The 22,448-nt window shown below is 44.1% G+C and overlaps 1 protein-coding gene across 1 annotated transcript in view; it reads left to right on the forward strand.

Moving 5' to 3' along the window:
- The window catches only part of hs2st1b (heparan sulfate 2-O-sulfotransferase 1b), a 56,359-nt gene extending 38,665 nt beyond the window's left edge, over positions 1 to 17,694 (forward strand). Inside the window, exons 2-7 of the mRNA XM_048253355.1 lie at positions 9,620 to 9,858; positions 14,500 to 14,585; positions 15,110 to 15,248; positions 16,387 to 16,484; positions 16,905 to 17,062; positions 17,360 to 17,694. Of these exons, the coding sequence (XP_048109312.1) occupies positions 9,620 to 9,858; positions 14,500 to 14,585; positions 15,110 to 15,248; positions 16,387 to 16,484; positions 16,905 to 17,062; positions 17,360 to 17,583 (944 nt within the window). The 3' untranslated portion in view covers positions 17,584 to 17,694. The remainder of the gene's footprint in view (positions 1 to 9,619; positions 9,859 to 14,499; positions 14,586 to 15,109; positions 15,249 to 16,386; positions 16,485 to 16,904; positions 17,063 to 17,359) is intronic.
- Positions 17,695 to 22,448: the final 4,754 nt, after the last annotated feature.

The following is a 22,448-nucleotide window of genomic DNA, read 5'->3' on the forward strand; positions in this document are numbered from 1 at the left end:
CTCACAGTATACACAGAGGCTAATGGATCACCTGTTCCATTTAGAACACCCGGACGGTTTAGCTTCTGTTGTCAAATATCCCGGGACAACACAGAACTTCCTGAGGTTGTCTGCGGGGCAAAGCCTGAATAAAACATGGGGTTTAAGAGGAGCACCTACTCCAGAGTCTGAGCCGGAGAGCAGAGGAGTGGCGTGAGTAGGTTCAGCCAGAGTTCACACACAGGAAGGCTTCCTTGCCAGATGAGCGGCTGTTCATCGCTAACCCCATCCCCACTTCCCCCAACTACACCTGCAGGTGCATGATGAAATGGAGACGAAACTCTCCTCTTCAATTCTCTCCGCAGAATCAAGCACTCGTTAAGGCTGGTCTGTTGGCACAAAATCGGAGTAGCAGGGAATTGTGTAATGTAAAACAGTGAGGCTTAACATCATCACCTTTTGTGGATGCGTGTAGGAAAAGTTTTACGAGTGGGAACTCGTCAAGAGTATCTAGTTTTTACAGCCTTGTCTTCTGTGACTGGCTAACTGAAATAGTCTGTGTCTTGTTTTGCTATGGTCTGGTGGGGTGGGGTGAGCATGTTTGGGAGATCTGATGAGGTGGCAGCAATACACTCAGAGTTCTCGAGCAGGTGGTGGTAGCGATCATCGGCTTATGGCTTGCAGTGGCAGCACCGTTTAGACAGTCACTTGGAGTTGTGGCTGGCGGAGTGACCTTCATTCTTCACTCGTCCCCATCCCTCATCCCCTCGTTTCTCTCCTCCAGCTGATGGGCTCTGTCCAGTTTGTCTCCCTAAATTACGTCCCACGGAGGTGGAGTGTCTGCGGGAGGGGGAAAGCGGCCATTAAGGTTGTCACTGCCACTGTTTATCGTCGGCACTTAGGGAAATCGTTTAGGGGGAGGCCGCGTTGATTGTCGCGGCAGGGATTGTTGTGCAGGTGCATCGGAGTGCACAGTCGTGCAGATTTGCCCTGCTACGGTCCCGTTTTTGAGATGTTTGCTCTTCCTCAGTTCTCTTAATCAGTTGGTAAATTATGATCTTGTGAGAGGGCTACAGTATAGTCAGTTTGATGATGGTGATGGCAGGCTGCCACTAATGTAAGCCCACATCCAGATTTCTTGATGTAGAGACCATACCCTGCCTCACCTCAATGTCACCAGTCCCAGCATCCCTCATGACCGGAGTGATGAAGCTGCAGGTAGGTAGTTTAATCATCAGATATTATTCAGATCAGTCAATCAGCCTCAGGCTTTTGCCTCTCTTTGTTTTTCTTTCTCTCACCATCTTTTCTCTACCTTATCTTCTCACTCACTCAAAACTCATGCCAGAGTAAGTTGCATGATGTCTATCGGATTGGCATATGAGCATGTATGCAGTGGAACACTGTGATGGTCAATATGATTTATTTTATTTTATTACTACTCTGGCTGAGACCCCTTAATATATTCATCAGTTCTACAGCTCAACTTGATCTCATGAAAATCCCTGCAATATTAGAAATAAATAAGATGAAGGTAATAAAAAAATATTACGCATCTTATTCATTAAGAAAGGGAGAGGAATATCACCGATCTGGACTGGGCTGAAAATTATGATGATCGTTGCCTTTGTCCTTTGGCTCATTCCTGTTATAGAAGCACAAAAATCACCTACCAAATACTGCTTTATTTACTAGATAGTATCACTGCTTTTTCTCTGGTCTAATTACAGCAAGCCTAGAGCCTTGTGCTGGGGTAGACTTCACTGAAGTTAGTGTGTGAACAGCAGGTAGAAGTGAACTGACTGCAGGGGGGGGGGGGGGCTCATTGTCATGGCAGAATGAGCACTCCCTGGATGGCGCCACCTGTTCAACTTCTGAGGAGGTAGTCATGAATAATTGAACCTGGACGGCGACATTGACACTGTGAAGTTGTTAGGGTATACCTGCCTGCCTAGACGCATGCCTCCATAATGCAGACTTGCATACAGGTATGTTTAGGACAGGTATTCTTGATCTTGACTCAGTGCAGTAGTGACTTGCCCCCTTGCAGTAGTAGTTTATTCAGGTTGACTCTTTTATCGTGGTTACGGTTTAAGGTGTGCCTTAAAGAGACAACTTCAGCTCTTAATCAGCTATGAAGTCCAGTTGTGACCACTGGATTCCTATCATGCCCTCACATTTGACTGAAGCAATATTGTAAAGCGTCACAGAATCTTTTATATATTTATTTATTTTATATTTTGGTCCTCTCTGTTTTAGCAGCAAGGTTACTTTGGTAATTTGTACTTTGTAGAACTTAAACTTTCTGAACTTTATCCACTGAAGTGAAGATTTAGTCCTGGAACTTAGCAGAAGGTTCTTATTGTCTGAAAATCCCCCCTCATCAGAGTTTACGGGAAGCATTACACAGAGAATTGCCTTCCCAGTTAACTATGTTATTAGACAAGGAAAGGTCAATGATGCCAGAGACGGCGCTCTGTAGGTGTAAGGTTTCAATAGGGTGGCAATTTGTGAGCCTGAAAGCACCAATTTGTCATTATTTGGGGCCAAGCAGCGTAGCTGCGAGGACCTCATTGTGTTTCTACGTTTTCCTATTATTATAGGAAATAATATATGCTCATATCTCCGCAACCCTTGCATGTATCAAAACCAAACTTGGTACATTGACTCATGACCCTCAAGAAATTTGGTGACCTTTGACCTCTAGGGGGCGCTGTAATTCAAAAACATGCCTTTTGGCCTGTAGCTGCTGCTGTGCTTAGAATTAAATTGTACTAGTGGTGTCTGGTAATACTGTGAAAGGTCCTTAGGTCAACTGAGGGCAACTTGTCACATCAATATAATTTATTCGGCCGCCATATTTGATTTGATCAAAAACACCAACAATTTCGCACAGGTCACAAATTTCATCTGATCTTCTATTTCTGTGACAATTGATAGAAGCGTTCGCCCGTCACATCCAATCGAAATTTGTGGTGAAGCCGCCAAACAGGAAGTGAGCTCATATCTCAGCAATCGTTGCATGTATCAAAACCAAACTTGGTACATGGACTCATGACCCCATCAGGTGAATGCCGAAGAAATTTTGTGACCTTTGACCTCTAGGGTCACTGCAATTAGCAAAAATGCATTTTGCCTTGTAACTTTTGACGTGCTAGACGTGAAACTTGCTTTGACAGCTTATGGCCATACGTCTGATTGCAGCATTGAGCTAACAGCATTTCGTTGCCATGGTTACTCCGGCCCAGCTGCTTGGCCCCCTCATTGCTGCTTGCAGCTATATTTACAATGTAATTTCTGCTGTGTCTGGCTTTGCAGTAATGTGCCCATAGAAAGGTAGGCTAGACACTTTTTAAAGGTCAGTTGGTGATATTCTGTGTCTCGAGATGAAGACCATTTGTAATGTCAGGGTAATGAGTCCATTCAAAGGCGAAGTGTTCATATGTCTCGGTGAAGTGGCAACATCGAGTGGGGCAGATATAAATTGGCATTGTTTTACGGCGGAAAAGAACTGTAAAATGAACAGGGAGAAACTTGAGATCTGTGCCGACGGGTCAACAGAGGACCACTTCATGACACCGATCAGCCTTCAGCACTTGGCGCCGGCCCCTTACCCGCTGTTGACCTCAAACGCTTTCCCTCTGCCCTGGTCAGTGCTATGGTATTCAGCTACTGGCGAGATGACCCCCTGGCTTCCTGCTTGCTGTGTGCTACGGTGTAGTGCTTTCATAAAAGCTTTCACAGCTCGGTAAAGACATTCTGTCACCCACAAGCACTTAAATGTAGCCGCTTTAATCATGGTGTAAAGATGGGCAGGGTGATTTGAAAGGAAAGATCACTCCCACCATAAATAAACCGAAACTGATATCTCTCTCTCTCTCTCTCTCTCTCTCTCTCTCTCTCTCTCTCTCTCTCTCTCTCTCTCTCTCTCTCTCTCTCTCTCTCTCTCTCTCTCTCTCTCTCTCTCTCTCTGCCCCCTCCCCTTTCCCTCAATCATCTGCCATCTCCCTGAAGACAGAGGCTCCAGGTTCTTGTGCTACTACACGCACCATTTTTATTAACTGTGGCAAAATGCTACATGTCTGACTGCATGTCTGCTGAAGAGGTGCCAAAGCTGGTGCCGTGCTACAGATGAGGGTGGGGCACACCTCAGTGTGTTTTATCTTGGAAAGTTATCAACAAGCTTCCCCTTCTTCTCTCGCAGGGCTTCTTTTGTACCAGCTGCTCAAAAGTCAAAACCCTCTGTACCTGAAACACGTTTTTTTCCTAGTGGGGTTTTGCGGAAGATCCAGGGTGATTGGCACTGCTCCTTTGTCCTCATCAGTCTTATTTCAGACAAGGTCTGGCACCCTATTCTTCTCTTTCCATGCCCCCCCTTTCTCTCCTCCTCCCTCCTTATCAACAACTGATTTATGATGGCCTTGGTGATGGGCTGTTTTTCCAATACATAGATTTACACCGCCATGGCCTAGTGCAATTTATCGTAGCCTCACATCACTGATAAGGGTGGTGATGGTGCTTTCCTCTCTGTGGTTTGTGCATGTATGTTATGGCTACCTTAGTCAAAGTGGAGAGAGACGTGCCGGTATTGGTGGGGGGGGTCGGGGGGGGTCCCCTCTCTCTCTCTCTCTCTCTCTCCCACCCCCCGGGAGCTTGTCAATCAGGAGCGGCTGACAGCAGGACACCAAGCCTCCGCTGTGCCGGGGAGCAGGGCTGCGAGAGGCGCTTCATGGGCTATAATTAGCTCCCATCAGGCTGTCACCAAAGGACTGAGGGAGAGGGAGACCGATGGAAGGAGGGAGAGACTGAGAGGGAAAAGAAATACGGGGATGCTAATTATGCCATGGCTCCTCAATATCATCATCAAAGGCTTAATCACCTGGAAACGTGTTTGTATGTCGGGAGAAGGAGCAGCTTGTTTAGCTAATTAAGCCCCCTCGCACACATCTGAGTGTGCCGGCTAGATGTACCAGATTCCAGTCCTCCTTTCTTCCTCTCCTCTCATCTCTCCTCACGTCTCCTCTTCGCCTCCAGATCTCACTCCATGTACCTGTCATGTTTTATTTTTAGACCAAGATGGAGCTAAAGGAAACTTGTCCAAAATCCAGAATCCTCTTCCTAAAAATTCAACTTATTTCTGTCTCTGAGGCCCGGAATTAAGCCAAGATGAGGTGTGTGTAAACACACACTGATGGGGAGTCCCACTGATGATACCACAGTGTGTGCGTGCCTGTGTATCATGTAAATTGATCACCGTGTGATGCATCTCCTCTCTTTCCTCCTTCTGGATCATCTTGTCTAGCTCTGTTTGGTCCAGTTTCTCCTTGAGCCTCGTGCTCTCTTGTTCCAGTTTTACTCCAGAGACTGGATTTCCCACGTAATCCCAAAGCATGCCAGCATGCCAGCATATGGCTACCACACAGTCAACGGGGTGGTCAATTGGTCTGAGGTGGTGGTGAATAACCTTTCCGACAGTAGCACGAGGTTTGGGAGTTTAGTTTCATCTCCACTTTCCCCCTGGGGTATAGACCCATGCCCGGCCACATTCCCTGGGCATCGAATGACACCGACACACCTCCACATGCTGAACTGTTGGACCTTAGGGGCCTTGTTAAAACCCTTAATCAATATTTGAAGGCAGAGTTTTTCTGCACCGGTGGCCTGAAGCTGAGGAAGAGTTGGACGCTGTTTGTGCAGTGGGCCCTCTGTAATTGCGTGATACGCTCGCCTGGTGTGTGTGTGTGTGTGTGTGTGTGTGTGTGTGTGTGTGTGTGTGTGTGTCTACAGCAAGGAGAGGATCATCTCTGCTTGCACTTTTTCTTCCAGTGAGAGCGGTGCATGTTAAATAATACATCACGCTTACACTCTGGCACAGGCTCAGTTCGAGAAGACCTTGCTTGTATATCCGTAAAAGCACCCTCTGTACAGAGTTGGTTGGCATCGTCAGTCCACCCATCTACATATTACTGTACATCTGGCCCTGACTTAAGTACAAACTCGAAAAGACAGGTGTAAATAATATGACCTGGTGGACTTGGATGTTTATGAAGAGGAATGGTAGCTCCAGTGAGAATTAGGCTAGAATTTGTTTATATAAAGCATCAGGTAACGAATGGTTGAAGTCTCTACAGAGAAATAATGTCTCCCATGTCACTACTGGCAGAGAGAAGTTAATGGCCGTGTACGAAAAAAGCAGAGCTAAATCCAGAGGTTTCTACAAGTTCAGTTAATAAATCACAAAGCGACTGGTGGGTCTAATTTGAGAGACTGCCAATTTTTTGGGAGTGAAGTCAACAAAGGGGCATTGCAATTCTGTCATAATCAGAACCAGAGTGCAAATTACCCCACCATAATTGGGGGGGTACTGCTCCTTCACTTCTTCTATGACCATCATGGTCCACTACCATATCAATCCCCACCGTGATCACCAAGTGCAACATGTGTTGTGCAACACATACAAAGGTCATACATGCAACAAACTGATAATCAGTAGGCTACAGAATATCTCATTGTTCTTATATCCTGTTGTCTCCCTGCGGCCTGTTATATCCTGTGCCTCTCCTGTCTGCTGGCCCCCCTTTCCTTAACACATATGAACAGTGTATAAAACCTAACTGCACCTACACTTTTAATGTAATTGTTTGTAGATCTTAGTGTTAATATTTCCTGCTTACTCTTTTAGCACCAAAAAAGTGCCTGATGTCTGTGTGCCCTTTCCTTTTCCTCATAGTGTCTTCTTGAATAAAATAAAATCCTAGTTTCATTAAGATCGTATCAGGGTTCTCAGATGAAACTACATTTATCAAAACTAAAAATATGAAATAATAGAATGTAAAAACAATACCAACCAATTAAAAACAAAATCAAATACTAGCACATAATATTTAGCCTAGGCTACTTTTATGTTTCCACAGGTTTCTATGATATAATCCGTCTTGAACGGACACTCAACTGTTTAAAAACAGCACTCACTGATTCACTTATTCTTACTAAAATTGTTGAGAGAATTGCTTTAAAACTTAACTGTCTGTTACCATGTTGTTAGTCGCTTTGGTTAAAAATGTGTCAGCCAAATGTAATGTAATGTAATGCAATAACATATGTAGGCTTAGCTACATCAGACCCTCTTGTGCCCGGTAACGTTAGCCTAATATAAAAACACAGGATCTGTGCCAAAGTCATTTCAAAAAGGCACAATAATTTATTCAAGATAAAATGAGAATAGACACCTAGGCTATGGAGTTCATCTCCTTGGAAATGACAATCGATTTTACCTCACCACAATGTAAAGCTTGATTCAAATAGAGAATTAGCCTATTTTGCTAACTAACCTTGGTAACTAACCAAGGTCCACTTTACTAGCCTCAGTGGGTAAGTAGCCAGTAATTCAATGTATGAAGACGTGACGTGAGCTATGAAAGAACAAAACACGTTTATAAATGAAGGTAGTAAAATCTTCAACAAGCTACTGTAGACGTCAGCTAGCAACTTACATTTACCCATGCACGTCAGCAGCAAGCTGAATGTAGCCTACTGGAGGAATTTAACTAGCGTTTTGTCATTCAATGTTGACACTTGCTTGAGAAGTTGAAGTTGTAGCCTATGTATCTCAGTTGCTTCTAGCGCCACGGTGGTTAAAAATGGTACAGTCCACAATAGGGGTGTCTAAAATCGCTTTACATTAAAAATGTTCCTACAGTGAAAATAGGAGTTGACTTGTATTGTAACTCTAATGATATTTTTTCACAATATCAGAAAAATTATCGGACCCCCCAAAACTAATATTTCTGTCTCTTTGGGAGGTACTGGGTCTTCATTGGGGGGTATAGTACCCCCCAGTACCCCCTGTAATTCAAACTATGATCAGAACCATTTCAGATGTTATGTTCTCAGTAAACAGCTTGGTATGTGACAGTTATATTCTTTTGAACTGTTTAGTTCCAGTTGAGCCTGTGACACCGTAGCAATAAAACAAGTATCTAGTTTCAACATGGCCTCTAATACACAGATATATTACTGCTCTTCAAACAGACGCGGGCCTCGAAGGACACATTGCAGCAATTGTCTGATGGCAGCAACTGTAGATCCATAAGCTCAGCACTGGAACTTGCAGTTTGTAAAGAGGCTTATAAAATATGGCATGTAGCCCACCAACAAGTTTAGCTTCATCCAATTCTAGGAAGATCGAGATCTTCAGGGGCAGTTATACCATCTGCCAGGCCAAACATGTTTTCTTTTAACCTACAAAAATTTGGAGCCTATGCCTGTCAGTGGCCATTGGCTAAATAAAGTGCACTGCATATTGGTGCCGACATGAGTGCAGCAACACTTCCTGTCACCTGCCCATGTACACCAATGTTGGGGGCTTAAAACACCAAGTAACTGTCAGCGCCTATGTGCAAGGTCCTTAAGATACATTCTGTCTGACCAGAAAACCTTGAAACAGCCCCAACAACAAAGTGCTTCTGTGGTCTGTAGATGGCCTGTTCAATCAACCAGTTGGAGAACCCAGGCTTTGTCTGAAGTCACTGCATAGTGTTTTTTTGTAGCTTAAATATAGGTGTTGTTTTGTTTTTGCCCAAATCACAGAGCCGACATCCCAGTAGGAGGAGTAACAGTAGGTGTATATTCTGTAACCAGCTTTGTGTGAAAGAGTCATAGATGCAAGAAACTTGAATGCCGCATTGTCGTCGCTGCGTTATTGTCACCGTCTCAGGTGGTGGGAGACTGAGTGTGCTGTTATTGATGGTGCTGGACCTCAGAAGGGTTTTCAAAGTGGCTAAACCAATGATTCACCCAAGCTGTTGTTGCTCATCTTGATGAGTAAATATTGATCTGCTTGGGAGAGAAAAACAATCGAAAACAAAAAGGGTTATTGACATACACACATGCCCACATGGATGCAAGCACATACGCACACACAAGACAACACAAATACACATCCAAGTAAACATGTACCCTTATGTGGCTCAACAGCCATATTTTGAAAAGAGGGCCTGTATTGATGCCTTTTGCAGATCAGAGCTGTTCACAATCTACATTGTTTTGAAGATACAGGCATCTTGAGCACATGGTGCTTTTGTTCACTGAAGAACACGTGCAGGATTGTAGTGGAGGCTAAACTAAACGAGTTTTTCCACCTCTCAAAAGAGTTTATTCAACAGTTGCAACTTTTAACATTCAAAAATCACACTGTAATATCCACATTTACAATGTGTACACTCATCAACACTCTAGGAACCATTTAATACCACTCGTATTGTTATAAACAATGATGCCTTTTTTAACAATCTGATACCGCATGGCGCAGTCCACCTTACACCTTACCGTACAGAATTCATAGTTTACCCACCTCTTATTTTACCAGTTACCACTACACCCCTGAAAATGTTATCTATGCATACCTGAATGTTGAAAGAAGGTCAATACACAGTCCATTGAGGTATTTTGTTCCCCGAGGCCTGGACCACCATTGTCGTAGACATTTGTGTTTCTTTTCAGAAGATTTGACCTTTACCTGTGCTCATCTTTACTGCCCCAAATTTAGGAATGCCATTTTCGGCCAAAGGTAGTTTTCTCTGACTGATTAGGTGGTTTCATTTGATCTGGTAAACTAACGAGTTGCTCCTTTGCCTTGCAGAGCGCACCATCGCCAGGCATGAAGTTCGGGAGGTGGAGCAGCGGCACATGCAGGAAGGGGCCCGGGACTGGACACCGCTCGGAGACACAGAAGACGTGGTCATCATCTACAACCGGGTGCCCAAGACGGCCAGCACCTCATTCACCAACATCGCCTACGACCTGTGCTCCAAAAACCACTACCACGTGCTGCACATCAACACCACTAAGAACAATCCCGTCATGTCCTTGCAGGACCAGGTGAGATGGAGCAGGGCTCTAGGGTGCAACCGATTTTGGTCGCATATGTGGCCAAAGTTTTTAAGGGTGTGACCTAAATTTTTCCTGGGTCGCACTAGTGCACTTAATGTCATAAGAGTGAGCGCCTAGACTTTCCTTGCATCTGCTGTCTCTCCACGAACTAAGCGTTTGTTCTCCTTTGACTAATGTCGCATGGTGCACAGATACTACAAAGGTATCACAATACCCTGAAATTAGACCTAATCACTACCTAATTTTATTAGTATCGATAATTTTAGGAATGACAGTGTTTTGCAATAAGATACATATTTTATGTCAGTATGCACAAGGCATGTTTCTCATACCTGCAAACGAGTCACCTTTCGGCTTTTGGTGAAAAATTTGGGTGCACCTAAGTTTTGTGCTAGTGCACCTAAATAAAAAAGTTTGGTGCAACTAATGCAAAAAGTTTGTCTGGAGCCCTGTGGAGTGATGAAGAATGATGGAGAAAGGGAGGCTATAGAGTGATAAATGTAATGTTGGAAGAATTGTTCCTGTGCCAGGGTTTTATTTTTGGCACTAGGGTTTGGATGTACAGTAGACTTAGGTACTGTAGTTGTATTTGGTAATGAGTTTCTTGGTATGTGCCTCATGGAGTTTTTGAGTATTATTATAAATCAGTACGTCTCCATTAAGAGCGTCTTAAGTTAGCTTTTGGCTATGGTTCAATCTTTGCATCCTCATGTGCATCAATAAACACACCAACCATCCCACTCATAACGCCTTGATTGCTGAGATTTTGCTCTCCAAGAGTACGTTTGTGTGGCTATGAGGACTCGCTGTCAGTCGTTGTCTACAGAGCAGAGACCCGGAACTCTACGGTTTTGCAGAATGATGCCGACTGGAGTAACAGTATTAGCTAATGAGTTTAAGGAGCAACTGTGAAAGACACTGTCAACACCTTCTTAGCCATTGCAACCCCCCCACACACACACACACACACACACACACTCACACACACACAAACACTTCCTCTCCAGGCCATCACGGTCACTTGTGCTACAAACTTTTTGGAGCAACCTGATGGGGCCCCCAACTTGAACTCAACACTGTCTGAGTCTAAGGTTTGCTTCCTTCCACCCCTCCCTGAAGTCCCAGAGGCCAGGTGTGAATGATACTGGTCGAGGAGAGATATGTGCCGTAATACTTGTACTTGTAAAATATCACAGGGTATGTGAATTTGAGACCAATGGAGATTCATAAAGATGCTCTATTTTCTATACAGAATAGTGACAGTGAGTAGTGTTTAGGGGTGTCACAAATTTGGAATCGAAATTTTAGGGGTGTCACAATTTTAAATCGAAATTAGATCTCAATCTCAAACTCAAAGGTAAAATCGACGATGTAGCCACCCCCCCAGTGTCACGTCCAGAATGTAAGCTTATGCCAAGACGCAAAAATACACGTGCTGAACTGCAGCATCAACACTCTAATTTTAGGCTGCAGCCAGTTAAAAATACACATCAACAGACCGAAATCGATGCCACTCTTGCTACTCTGAAATCACCGGTGTGGAAGTATTTTGTCGTAGCCTAGAAATCTAGACGCGCCCCAAGGCTAGTCTAGCAACTCTCCGTTGGCTTGTGAGCTCCAGAAATCGAAACTCAATCAGGCCAATGAAATCGTGTAGAGTCGTTAGGTGGGCTTAACATAATGATTGATGGCAGAGTTGCAACGGTTTGGCTTGAAGTCCCTGCTACTGAAATTCCCTGAAAACAAATAAGATGGATGTTGCTGTTGACGAACAGTGTGACACGAGTTAAGCTTTTATTAAGTTGGCAAACGTTTGAACTAGCCAACTAGCTCCGCTGGTGGGAAACGTGTGGGACTCATAGCGCTGCCGCTGTCCTATTGCGTGCAGAGGAAATTTGAAAGACAACTGATTATCCCGTCCCTCGGACTGAGCACTGCGAACGGTGAGTGCCCAGACCCTACATTTTAATGTGGGTCTGGCTCGTCAGGCTAATTTTGTCGTTTATTCACGTCAATTAAAGCTGCAGTTGGCCAGATTCATATTCACTGAAACTGACACTATGCTCCGACAGAACAACATAAATCAGCCGGTTTTAGAAAAAAGTCTGACATGGGATTGACCAAATGTTGGAGTCGGATGAGAGGGATCCCTTCATATCAATAGGAAGTGATTAGACTGCAGGAGTTATTTGTTCTGCTAATTTAATTTGTGGATCTAAGTCATTAATAATTGATAAAAAGCATGCTTTCACGTAAGTGCATGCACTTTTTACTTGAGTGCATAATTGTATGGTGTGTGGTGCGAGTCAGAAGATCGCTCATTGCTAGTCTAAAGAAAAATAATGCCTGACGACGTTGCCACTCCTAACAAACCAGTTTGTCTAACAGACCCACATACATTATTCAACTTTTGCTCCACACTTACAGAAATCCTTTCCCACACTCTGAAGGTCCTAAGCAGAGAGCAAAGGGCCTCTCAAATCAACAGGATGCCTGCTTAATAAGCTTTCTCCTTTTATAGTGTTTAAAAACAGGTACAGACAGCAGCAGAAGGGTAGCACTAGTGGTTTAATGAGGGAAGATCTGCAGTGCTTGGTGCTCCCTTTCCCTCGATAGAGGAGAGAGGGAGACAGAGAAAGGGAGAAAAAAGCATGTGATGGATGGTGGCCAAGACTGCGTATGCAGTAAGAGGGTAAGGGTGCAGAGCTAAAATTGAGGAGTAAGGATTTAATAAGATGGGATCAGGACTCCGCTCTATGGTTCCTTGGACGTGGCAAAGGATGTGTTATGTGTTCTATCTATCTTGGACATGGCAAAATGTGTTCTATCTTAGGGCAAAATTATATTCTCGCATGGACATGTACCGCCCATAGTTTCACAAATTTTGGACAGTCCATGTACCGGTAGTTTCAAAGTGGTGCATGTCCATTCACATGTTCAAGTGCTGCAACCTCTTTATGCTATTCATCTAGCAGGCACTTGTATGCAAAGCGACTCGCTGTACAGATGCACATAATTTTCATTAGTCTGTTTACTCCCTGAGAATAAAACGTTGGGAAACCTGCTGATAAAATGAGACTTTTGTTTATTACATGCTTCAGCTAATTATAGCTGATTAGATTAGCAGGCAGCAACTGTATTTTAAGGTAACAATGGCTATTTAGATGGAGAAAATGAAAGACCTATAAATAAACAAACTTTTGCTGTAGATTGTGAGTTTGCTGTGACATTGATTGAGGGTGTGCACTGACAGACATGTTGTATAACACAAAACGAGATATTATTGCGCACAATTCACGCCCTGTTGCACGGAGCCGTCTCTGTTGAAATGTACCTCGGCCCTTAGGGTAAGAATGACATCATGCATCGGAGGACTTGAAAAATTGGACCCAAGGACAAGAAGCACAGCAAGAAAGTTGAGGAGAAAAGAGGGGGATGAGGGGGGAAAAGCAGATGCAGGTGCAGACAAGGGAGGTGAGGGGAAGTGGGTGGGGAGTGGCATTCTTTGGCTGGGGAGGCAGATTGGAATTCTCTTATGATCCAGTAACATTTAGAGCAGAGGACGGAGGATGAAGTTGAAAGAGAACAGGTGACAGAAGGGGACATGGCTGGAGAGGGGATTTGTTCCCCATCAACTGTGCACCAATGTCGCTCAGTGAGAAGCATTTTGCGTGCGTGCGTGCGTGCGTGCGTGCGCACGCGCGTCTGAGTCTCTAAATGGCACACCACCAGCACCACATCAGAGTGAGTGAGTGTGTGTGTGTGTGTCCGTCGGTGGCGGAACAGTGCCTGTCCTCTCCTCTGCTTGGTATTCCTGTCACAGCAGGCTGGCAGCATGAGGAGGTGAGTGCCCGTGTGAGCGTGCGCTGGGCTGACGCGAGGCTGACTAGTGCTTCTGTCTGCCCGCGCGCGTGCCAGCGCTACACTGGCATCCTGTCTGCTCCATGTTCACTGGGCCTGCGCACTCACGCTGCAGCCCACAAGCCTGTCCTGTATCAGTCTCGCCGTCCTTCTGTCCTTCCTTTTTTTCTCTCTCTCTCTCTCCTCTGCCCTCTCTCTCTCTCTCAGCCCCCCTCTCTCTCTCTCTCTCCCCCCTCTCTCTCTCCCCTTCTGTCTCCTTCCCTCCCTCTACCCTATTGTAAGGTTACCTGGCCCACACAGTCGGCCCAGACTGTGGGCCCCTCTGGTCCCAGGTGTGTCTGAAAGCTTGGCTTCAGATGACCATGTTTGTGGTCAGACCACTGAACACACAGGAATACTAATGATGGGGAAACGCATCAGCAATACAGCAGTCCTTCACCTGTCTGCTTTATTCACAAGCAACTCCTTGCTTAAGAGGGTGGCTTGTTTTATGTGTGTGTGTGGCTGGGAAATGTCTGCCTGGTGTATTTGCCTACCATCACAGATTCGTCAAAGGTGGTTCAGCACTTATGTGTAAATTGAGGGGAATTTCGGCGGATTTGTGTGACGTGGTCGGGCATACAGGCTTGAAGGTGTGTGTGTGTACAAGAGAATGTGAGTGATGAATCCGTGACTCAGCAGTCGTTTCTCTCTCTCTCTCTCTCTCTCTCTCTCTCTCTCTGTCTCTCTGTCTGTCTGTCTGTCTGTCTGTCTGTCTGTCTGTCAAAGGTGCGGTTTGTGAGGAACGTCACCACCTGGAAGGAGATGAAGCCTGGCTTCTACCATGGCCATGTGGCCTTCCTGGACTTCTCCAAGTAAGCCCCTCTCAAACATAAGCCCACTTTACTGCACACCCCGAAACACAGCCACCCAAGATGGACGAGATGGCTCACTGTTACTAAATGAACCATTGAGCAAGAGTGACAGAGAAAGACTGTGTGTGTGAATTTCAAATATCAAGAGATATTGGGAGAGACATTTTGCCTGAGTGACTTCTTATGATTCTGCTGACACCTTGTGGTTATCAGTAGAAGTGCAGCATCTGTATCATGAATTTGTATGTTGTAGATTGTAGTCAAATAGAGAAGTTCTCACTGACAGTCCTTCAGTTCAGTACTGGTCAATATGGTAATATAAAGCCCTAATTTCATATGTCTACAGAATTTGTACCTTTATTTTTCAAAGTTGGGCAACTTCCATTGAAGTGAGATCTACATTGTATATGATGGTGTTAAAAAGAATACCGAGCAGAATTCTCAGTATATTAAATTCCTGACACCTCACCTGCAAAAAGTGGAATTTGCCCTCTTCTCTGAGTATGTCCACCCTCTCCCTGCAGGTTCGGTGTGAAGGGGAAGCCCATCTACATTAACGTGGTGCGGGACCCTATTGAGAGGCTGGTGTCCTACTACTACTTCCTACGCTTCGGTGATGACTACAGGCCTGGCCTCAGACGGCGAAAGCAAGGGGACAAAAAGGTCTGCCTCATATCAGTGGGCTTTGTCTTAGTTTGAGTTAGATGTAAGTAATGTGAGGACTGGTGGTGAGCTTTGCAAAATTGCAGCGCAAGTTCCTTCCAGTGGTGCCAACATGAGCATACTTTTTACAGGCACTGGAAATGCACTGGTAGTGCACTGGAAATGCACTGGTAAAGCCTGTAAAAAGTATGCTCATGTTGGCACCACCGAAAGGAACTTGCGCTGCAATTTTGCAAAGCTTGCCAGCTAAGACACTTCAGAAGTGCTTGATGCCATGCTCTCCATGTTTTTTACTATCAGTGGTCTTATACTGTAAATCTGTATCAGGTGATGGACTGTATGTAGATCAGATATGACATGAGTACATGGTCACCAGGAAGTGACTGCACATTGAAACACAGTGAACGGTGCAGTATCTAGACAGGTGCAGTATCTAGACAGGTGCAGTATCTAGACAGGTGCAGTATCTAGACAAGTGTAAGTGTCTAGTTAATTCCACACTAGTGTAGTTGTTTTATAACAATACGGTTGGAGTAATTACTACCTCGACCAGCATTAACAGTCCATCATACATGCTAACTAACTAACTAACATGCTCTTGTCTATCTACTGCCTGCTAAATGTAATGAAGAGGTTGATACCTGTAAAAGGAGACATCAGGATGTCTGGGGCCCTCTGGTCAGCAGTACCACTTCCTACCCATTGATAAGCTCATTTTAATATTTTAGCAATAAATGATACTGGCACCATGGCACCATTTAGAACCAAGTGTGAATCAAGATCCAACTCTCATAATAATGGGGTTAAGCAGAGTTACTGCGGCATTTCATCATTATGACTAAACTGACCAAAGTGTCTGCAGAAAATGTCCCCTTTATCCCTAAGTGGGAGTTAAATTTGGCAGTGGCAGAGGTATTTTGGAAGACATGGCTGATAAAGTGAGTGGATTAAAAATGGCAAACCCAGTCTGAGAGATTTGGTCAGACTATAGAAGCAAGTGCCTCAGGAGAATCAGTCAGAAATTCAAATTGTACTAGAACCGATGCACTATTGTAGAAACAGTTATGATCATTAAAACACAAGGGCATTTAAAATAATAACGTTGGATTATAATATTGCGTGTGTGTGTGTTTTTCAGACTTTTGATGAGTGTGTGTCGTCGGGTGGTTCCGACTGCGCTCCAGAAAAGCTCTGGCTACAGATTCCCTTCTTCTGCGGCCACTACTCCGAGTGCTGGTGGGTTCTGCTGACTTGCATCTAACCCCATGAGTCTCTCAGACAGCTTGTGCAATGTCTCGCTCACTTGACCCTCTTTGTGTCTCCTCTTGGCCTGATGCAATCACCTCGTTCTACTGACTGGGTTACTCTGTACTCTTTCTTTGTCATTTACCACTGCATCAGTTGGATCTGTGTACATCTTCTGTTATGTTTTTTCCGTATCATAATTTAGTTAATCTGTTAAATGGAAAGACCTGTTAACCTCTGTCATGACCAACTGCCCTTTTTTTTTTCTTAGAACCTGAAAATTGGAAAACAATCTTAACATTTTCATCATTTCATGTTGCGAAATGTTTACATTCTGGTTTTATGAAGTGCTACGATTCTAGGAATGTTGTTGAAATAACTTCAGTGATTGAGCGCCTTGTCCTCCTGCAGGAACGTGGGTAGCCGTTGGGCACTGGAGCAGGCCAAGTACAACCTGGTGAACGAGTACCTACTGGTGGGGGTGACGGAGGAATTGGAGGACTTCATCATGATGCTGGAGGCTGCACTGCCACGCTTCTTCAAGGGGGCCACGGACCTCTACCGCACAGGTAGGACTCACTCTCAGCAGACAGTACTACTTCTAGGACCTATGAGCAGTGGGCAACTCCTCTTTTGGATGCAGATTAGGATTGTGGTAGACAAAAATGTGGGAAAGGTTCAGTGCCTTGTTTGACCGAGTAGCCTTCTCATAAAAGAACAATTGATGTGGTACTGTAATTAATTAGACAATAAATGTAATGTTTTCTTTTTTTTTTTTTAGCAATTTCATGTATACTTGTATGTATTATTAGAGGCTTCTTTTCTCTTTATGTCTTTGGCTCTGATTTTGTCTCGCTCACTCACAGGTAAGAAGTCTCACCTGAGGAAGACCACTGAGAAGAAGCCACCCACCAAGGAGTCCATCACCAAACTGCAGCAGTCAGACATCTGGAAGATGGAGAACGAGTTCTACGAGTTTGCCCTGGAGCAGTTCCAGTTTGTGCGCGCCCACGGTGTGCGGGAGAAGGACGGCGAGCTGTACATTCTGGCCCAGAACTACTTCTATGAGAAGATTTACCCCAAAGTCTAGCCTGAGGGCACTGCACCCAGAGACACAACTTCAATGGGTGGGAAGGGTTGGAGGAAAGGTGGTTACAGAGGGCAACATGGACCCTAATCCACCAGTCTCCATACGGTCTTTTTTTTTTTTTTTTTTTTGGGGGTTGTTTTGTCATATACACTGGGAGCGAGAGAGAACAGGGGACCGAGGGAGGACGGTTCTGTGAGGGTACGCGCTTGACGTGGTCTGGAGCCAACTGCCAACTTTAAAGGCTCGGGATTTGGGTATGGGAGCAATTGTTTGTATGTCTGCCTTTGCTTTGTTCACATAAAAACAAAGGATCCCACGTCAGTCACTCAGAAGGTTAGAGCTCGGTTTGGGGCCAGGGTGGGTGGGGTGCAGGTGTCGAGGTGTAAGGTTATCCATCGCCCGCTCCATCATCTCTCCCATGCGCTCATACTGTAGCTTTCCCACTGCTGGGTCACAGCCAGCGGAGCAGACTTCCTGTGTGGTGGCCTCGCCCATCCACCTGCTCCCTCCTCTTTCTTGACTTGCACTGTGGTTTCTGATCTCACAGACTTCAGATCTGAAGTGACTGGTACATTGGAGAGGAAGAACGATTTAGAGCGTTTTGAGATGTGTTTATAACCATTTCCTCGTTTGAATTTATTTTTCATTTTATTTTTACTTGTTTTTTTTTTTTTTGTAATTAACATGCATCTCAAGAGGGTAATGTTATCATGTGTGTGAAAGCTGTTATGTTTATCAGAGGTCCTGAGAGAGAGAAGCTTGCTTCTTCAAACTGAGTTAAGAAAAGATGCTGAGTCATCGTGCTACATACAACTTACTAAGACACCTACTAGTCTGAAGGGAAAAGACGAGACCAGGTTGCCAGAGAAATGCTATCATGAAAGTAGCACCTCCTTTTACTAATGACCGGGACTCTGCGTTCATGATTTTTCTCAGTTTTGCATTTAGTGTAAACTGTATGTAATATATTTTTCTTTCTTGCTAGAATGCATTGTACAGTGTTTACAAATGTAGACTGGGGCTTAGGAATGGGTGAAAGTAACAGTGAACTCAAATCCAAATCTGTACATATTGTATCTACACATACAATACATATTTTATGTATTTGGACCAAATGGGTTGTAAGAAAAGAACACGTACTGTTAAAGACAAATGTAGAACACTATCCAACCAGCTGGAGTAAACGGTCAGATACTATTTGTATGACATTTGAGGAAAAACAGGATTAATGTTTTTAAAGATATTTAAACAGTATTTCCATAAATCACGCACATTTAGCCCTCATTGCAAAAATTGCATTTTGTTAAAATATTTGGTTTCCTTTATAACCTCTCGGTGCATGGACAACTTACTTCGGTGACTACAACAGTGTTAGCATTATTAGCCTGGCAACAATCCTTGATGGCATGAATAAAGAAACTCTTCATGAATAAAGAAAGTCATCATAGCTATGACGATCGAGGATCAAGGGCACTTTCCACTTCTTGCTCATCTGACCAGACTCATCCCAACCTTGAAACAAAGATTGTGTCATTTGTAAGTTGGTCCCGTAGTTCCAGCACTAACCACTGTACAAATCAATGCTTCGTTAACTACTTTTCAACTGAATTAAAACCGGTCACGCTGTGTTGGTAACGAAGACCAACATTAAGTCATCCAAGAAGTCATAGCATGACACACAATCATGGTTATGGTTTGAATTTGCAAAAACAGTTGTCTGAATGTGTTTCCAGGTCACAGGGTTGTGTTATGAGACATTTTAAAACTACAAGGAGCAAGGAGATGGCATACATTAGCTCAATACTTGATAGTGCCTTCATAGTACAACAGTCATGGTAATTTTGACATTTTGTTTTTATCACCTCAAAATGTTTAGCCAAAATTTTTAACTCTTGCTTTTACCTTTTTCATTCTTTTATGCCACCAGCTTTTATGTTCTGTTGGAATTGTTGTATTCATTTTTCTTGTTCCAAATGGTCTGAGAAATTTCAAATAAATGTTAAACTCTTAGGACTTCTGGGTTGGTCTGTAATTGTTGGCCTAGCTCTCACTCTGTGATCAGAAGAAAATCAGCAGCCTATAACATCACTTGATGACTGACTTTCACATCCTCAATTGACATCAATGTTTTGATGTTGGTGAAGTTATGAATGAGGTTTGTTAAAATGGATAGTGATGGGATCAGCCACATGCCATAGGCCACTGATTGTTCAGACAGAAATCAGGCAGGATGATTACCACTCAGAACATGTTGTCATACTCTGATCAAAATTGAACAGGGTTACAGTCTAGCACCACCCGAGGTGAAGTGCCACGTGTCCCAAAGCTCACAGAAGAGGCTCAAATAAGGTTTGTGACCAACTTCTTTGACGTATGTAGGCAGTTTGGCAATTTGCACTTTAATTAATTGAGCCAATGGGAAATCTTTGAGGCCAAGCACCATTTATCTGAGGGTTTGTAGGCTATAATGTTGGCGAGACCTGAGGTAGCAAAATTTTTCTTTTATCCAGGCTCTAATCCTGGCTCCTGCCTCACCATGTTGAGCAAGACCAAGATGAGGACGGATGGAGGCTTGGAGGCTGGCAAGATGTTGATGTGATGTTGAACAAACTCAAATCTGATGAATCTCACTTCACGTAAGCTTTGAATCAAGTCTGTATATGTGCGTGCATTGACCCAATGCCTAATTTGGAACAGTGGCGACATTCATAATGTGTTAATTCTAACACTCTTAAGGGTGCTCTTTAGAATGAGCACACTCACAAATCATGGAGTACATATTGTTCCTTATCTTATATACCTGCATTTTATAGCACTTTTCTACTCCTGAGCACTCAAAGGCGCTTTGCAATTTCATGTGTCACTTATTCAGACACACTTTTTCTTATTCTGTCCATCACTGGTGATGAAGACCTCTTAGTCATCAGGGTGGTTTGGATGTTGGGTCTAACGGTGGGTGTGAAGATGACGGATTAGCCCAATTTGAGCTCGGAAGGTCCTGAAACTGAGGGCAGGGGATGGCATGAGTATTAGGGGAAAGGATTGTTAGTGCGCTCTCTTGGCTTTTCTGCGGCCTCTGACCTGGCCACTTCTAGGGTGCTGTGCTAATAGCTGTGCTATTTGAAGTGACGATCTCCACAGTGTACGGTCCTGGGCAATGGCCTCTCAGCTGTCAGGGTTGATGTTGATGTTTTTGAGGGAGTATTTTCGGAAACAAAAGAAGTTTCTTGGGAAGACGATGGTCTGGCATGCGGACTACGTGGCCTGTCCAGCCAAGCTGTGTCTGGGATAGGAGAGTATAAATGCTTGGGAGACCTGCTCTGGCAATAACATCTGTGTCGGGGATCTTGTCTTGCCACATGGCGTTTAGGAGCTTTCTCAGGGATACTGTGTGGAAGTGATTTAGCTTTTTGGCATGACGTTGGTAAACTGTCCAGGTTTCACAGGCAGAGGAGTGTGGGAATAATGATGGCCCTGTATACTATCAGTTTTGTTTACAGGGTGATACCTGCTCTGTTTCATAGAATTGGATATAGCTTACCAAAGGCAGTGCTGGCTTTTGCAATCCTGGTGTTCAGTGCTGCCAAGGTGGGTCAATTTGTGCACGGCATTCAGCTTTTGGCCATTTATGGTGATGTTGGGTTCCATTTAAGCTTGGCATTTACACACACACACTCATACACTGATGGCAGAGACTGCCGCACATGTCACCAACCTGCTCATTGGAAGCACTTTGGGGTTCAGTGTCTTGCACAAGGACACTTCGACAGGGTCAGAAGGAGTTGGGCTCGGACAAGTCAACTTCAAACTTTAACTTAGCTTCCCTCCTTTACGTCAGTTAACATAGCTAGTGTACTCATACCATAAGACCTCATAAAAAGGTTCCCTACCCCTGTTCTGTAGCAATCCACTTGGGTTGATCCTGTTCATTGCATCAATTTGACCATCCATTATATGAATGGGCTCACCAATGGAGGTATGCAAATGTGACATGACTAGTGATCATCACAGACAAAAAAAAAAAACATGAATATGTGAACTACCCTAAGTGAGGAAAAAAAACAAACTTGCCACTAAATTGACTAATGTGAAGTAGCTAACCCCCTAACGCAGGGGTGGGCAAACTTTTTGGCTCAAGGGCCACACTGGGTTTTGAAAATTGGCCGGTCGCCCCCACGACACACACATAAAAAATACATATTATACATATAATACATTTTATGCTGTTTAACAAATGTATAAATTGTGCACTGTCGCTTTAATTCACGTTTATTTCTCAATGATCTTCTGCCTGCTCCGGTATGGCTAGTGCTGTACCTACGGCTGGGCCCTCTCACACTTTTTAAATGGTCAGTAGTGGGAACTACTGCTGCCTTCATGATTTCCTTTTAAAAGTTTCTTATAAGAAGGAGATATCAATTATCAACAATGACAAGCCAGCTGGAACCTGCGGCTCTCTCCCTCTCGTGAGTGCAGACGCGTTCCCAATTAAATGGATCACATGTTTACGTGAAATCTTCTGCAAAGGAGATAACTAAGAGTTAACTTAGTTTAACATGATGTTATCTCTATTTAACATGATGTTTTGACATTGACATTATAAACGTTCTCTAAGGAGAGTGAAAAGCAGTTTGCAGTAAAGCTAACCAACGTCGTCTCTATCGCAGGAAAAAAATAGCGAGTAGCCTGATAACCAAATGAAATGCTCAGCGGGCCGGAGTTTGCTCACCCCTGCCCTAACTTCTGTACATAGAGGTGTTTGGCCAGCAATGAAACTGTTCATTTTTAGCATTAAAAGGGGTTACTCCATTTAATTGAAAGTGGGTGATTAGCAAAATGTTTATTTAACCAGTCATCATTGTAAC

Source organism: Alosa alosa, chromosome 9 (genome assembly GCF_017589495.1).
Source record: "Alosa alosa isolate M-15738 ecotype Scorff River chromosome 9, AALO_Geno_1.1, whole genome shotgun sequence".
In the NCBI taxonomy this organism is placed as follows: domain Eukaryota; kingdom Metazoa; phylum Chordata; class Actinopteri; order Clupeiformes; family Clupeidae; genus Alosa; species Alosa alosa.